Here is a 3,008-nt window from a genome sequence, read left to right on the forward strand (position 1 = left end):
TGTACGGCCGGGGTCACACTTGTGAGTTCAATTCGAGAAACTCGCGAATCATATCCTGGCACTGCCGCCGGCACCCGGTACCGGAGCGTGCGGATACATGTATTTCTATGCAGCTGAACGCTCTGGTCCCGTGTGCCGGCGGCAGCGCCAAGACTTGATGCACGAGTTTCTCTCGTTGAATTCACAAGTGTGACCCCGGCCTATATCTCAGCCTGATAGGAAGAGGTGGAGATGAATTTTATTTCACCCAAATCAAGATTTCCAAAGGTCTCTTCTTATGATGCACTAAAGTTTTATGAGTCCTCTGCTTCCTTCTCCTTCCTTGAACTGGTGGTGGATTCTCTTGATGATCAGGTGGAGTCACTATAACTCCCAATCCTACACCAGATCCTCATGGCTGATCAGTAAGGCTACTTTCACACATCCGTCTTTCGCCGTCAGGCTCAATCCGGCAAATCTTGAAAAAACTGGATGCGGAAAAAGTTGACACCAGATCCGTTTTATCCCTATAGACTTGTATTAGCGCCAGATGACCTTACGTTTCGTCTAGTTTTCTCCGGCATTTATGTTGTTTCCGGCATTCACTAATGTCACCGGATCTGTTGTTCTGGCGCGCCGCCGGATTATGCCTGATGGCCAAAGACGGATGTGTGAAACTAGCCTAAGTGCTTTCTTCCTCATGTGAATCAGCAGTGATCACAACCATGGAGCTGTAGGGGTTAATTATCCTGAACAGACTCCACACCCTTCTTATGTAAATAAACTCTTTCACTTTGGTTCCTGCTCTTTCCCACTACAATGGCGTCTGCGGAGCTGAGGGACGAGCTGAACTGCTCCATCTGCCTGAGCCTCTATACAGATCCCGTATCCCTGAGATGTGGACACAACTTCTGCCGCTCGTGTATTGTGAGTGTGCTGGATGCACAGGAGGCGGCTGGAGGGTATTCCTGTCCTGACTGCAGAGCAGAATATCCGGAGCGTCCGGCCCTGGAGAAGAACCGGAAGCTGAGGAACATAGTGGAGCATTTCTCATCTACTCAGCCTGATATGGAGGACACCAGAATCTTCTGTACTTACTGTATAAAGTCTCCTGTACCGGCTGTGAAATCCTGTCTACAGTGCGAGAACTCTCTATGTGATGACCACCTGAAAGCCCACAATAAGACAGTGGATCATATATTAACAGAACCCACCGGCTCTTTTGGTTACAAAAAATGTTCCCTCCACAAGAAGGTTCTGGAGTATTACTGCCCGCAGGACGCGGCTTGTCTGTGTGTGTCTTGTTTGGTTGGTGAACACCGAGGATACCAGGTGGAACTTCTACATGAAGCTTTTGAGAATAAAAAGAAGAAACTGAGAAAATATTTGGATGAAATGAATCCCCAAAAATCAGAAATTGAGACAAGAGTCCAAAATCTGCAGGATCATAAGAGGAAGATCCAGGAGAAAGCCTCCGATAAGAGGCAGAACATCAGTAAGATATTTATGGACATTAAGAAGCAACTGGAAATGGCAGAAAAGAAAGCGCTGAGCGAGGTCTCCAGACAGGAGGAGAAGATTGTGTCCCAGATATCTGATCTGATCAAGAAGCTGGAAATACAGGAGGGCAAGCTGTCCAGGAAGATACATCACGTAGAGGAGATGTGTCGTGTTGCCAACCCAATAAGACTCTTACAAGAATGTGACATTACAGTATGTAGTCCTGGAGGTGAAGAGGACACAGGAGGAGATGGTGGAGAGGTCAGTTCTGAGGAGGATCTGGATGAGGTTCTGATCTCACTGACCTTACACCGATCTATGAGGGATATTGTCACCAATGTAACATCAGAGCTCGGGGTCCATGTCCCAGACATATTGCTGGATGTGGACACTGCTCATAGATGTGTGAAGATATCAGAAGATCTGAAGACCGCAACAAAATCAGAAGAAAAGCAGGAGAAACCAGAATCACCAGGAAGATTTGTGGATTACCCCCAGGTGTTAAGCAGATGTGGCCTCTCCTCAGGACGACATTACTGGAAGGTAGAATGGAACCAGATTGGAGAATGTAGTGTTGGATTGTCCTATCCCAGTATAGAAAGAGAAGGAGAAGAGTCTGATATTGAATATAATGATAAATCTTGGAATTTGTTTATGTATGATGAGGAATATAAAGTATGGCACAACTCAGTCAGATTAGCCCTCAGTGTAAAGCCAACATGTCCAACACTTGGAGTCTTCTTAGACTATGAGGCTGGGCGTCTGTCCTTCTATGAGCTGTGTGACCCCATCAGACACTTACACACCTTCTCCGCCTCCTTCACTGAACCCCTACATGTTATCTTCTATGTATTTGATGAAGCCTCTGTTACAATAAGAAGCTGAGGCCGATGTCGTCCTCGTCACATTATAATTCCATTATTCCTTGTCACATGGACACATCTTTATATAGCGAGTTATCAGCAGGACCCTCTAATAATACAGTGTATATGGCGGAGTCATGGGTGGATTGTTCCTATTGTTTTTTCCTTTTTCCTGTAGATCAGATGCAGAATCAATGATTGAGCAGAATGTAAATATTAATGTGTGAATTGTCCTGAGACTGATAATTGTTATCCAATAAAGGGTTAATCCTCTCTGATAAAGTGCTGGTATATAGCGGGGATATGTCAGTACTCTCTGACTCCCGGGACCCCCACCGATCCTGAGAATAAAGGGGCTGCAGCATTAGTTCAGCCTCCTGCACATCGGAGCTCTGGACTCCCCCGATGCAGGAGCTGCAGTACAGCGGCAGTGTATGGGGGGCACATCGGGGGTCAGGAGTGCCCTGTGCAGGGTAAACAGGGAGGGGACATGTGATGAGGGAGCCGCCGCCATCTTGGACGGGCATACTAACAGAGATTGGCGTGACTCCATTTTGTCTCCTGGTCACAGGTCTGCAGAGAGTAACGCTCCTGGCCCCCACTTTTTCTCATGAATAAAGTTACTTTTAGCATGGTAATTAAGTTAAGCTCAGTGTAGCAGGCAGA

The 3,008-nt window shown here is 46.7% G+C and overlaps 1 protein-coding gene across 1 annotated transcript; it reads left to right on the forward strand.

The window, feature by feature from the left end:
• The first annotated feature begins 788 nt into the window (after window positions 1-788).
• Window positions 789-2,624, forward strand: LOC138645520 (E3 ubiquitin/ISG15 ligase TRIM25-like). The gene has a single exon (XM_069734908.1). The coding sequence runs from the start codon at window positions 799-801 to the stop codon at window positions 2,362-2,364; it is 1,566 nt and encodes a 521-aa protein (XP_069591009.1). The 5' UTR covers window positions 789-798; the 3' UTR covers window positions 2,365-2,624.
• Window positions 2,625-3,008: the final 384 nt, after the last annotated feature.

The sequence above is a fragment of the Ranitomeya imitator genome, chromosome 7 (assembly GCF_032444005.1).
Source record: "Ranitomeya imitator isolate aRanImi1 chromosome 7, aRanImi1.pri, whole genome shotgun sequence".
Taxonomy (NCBI): Eukaryota; Metazoa; Chordata; class Amphibia; order Anura; family Dendrobatidae; genus Ranitomeya; species Ranitomeya imitator.

What these genes read in the sequence shown, in the direction of transcription:
- LOC138645520 (XM_069734908.1), top strand. Translation starts at nt 799, where the DNA reads ATGGCGTCTGCGGAGCTGAGGGACGAGCTGAACTGCTCCATCTGCCTG.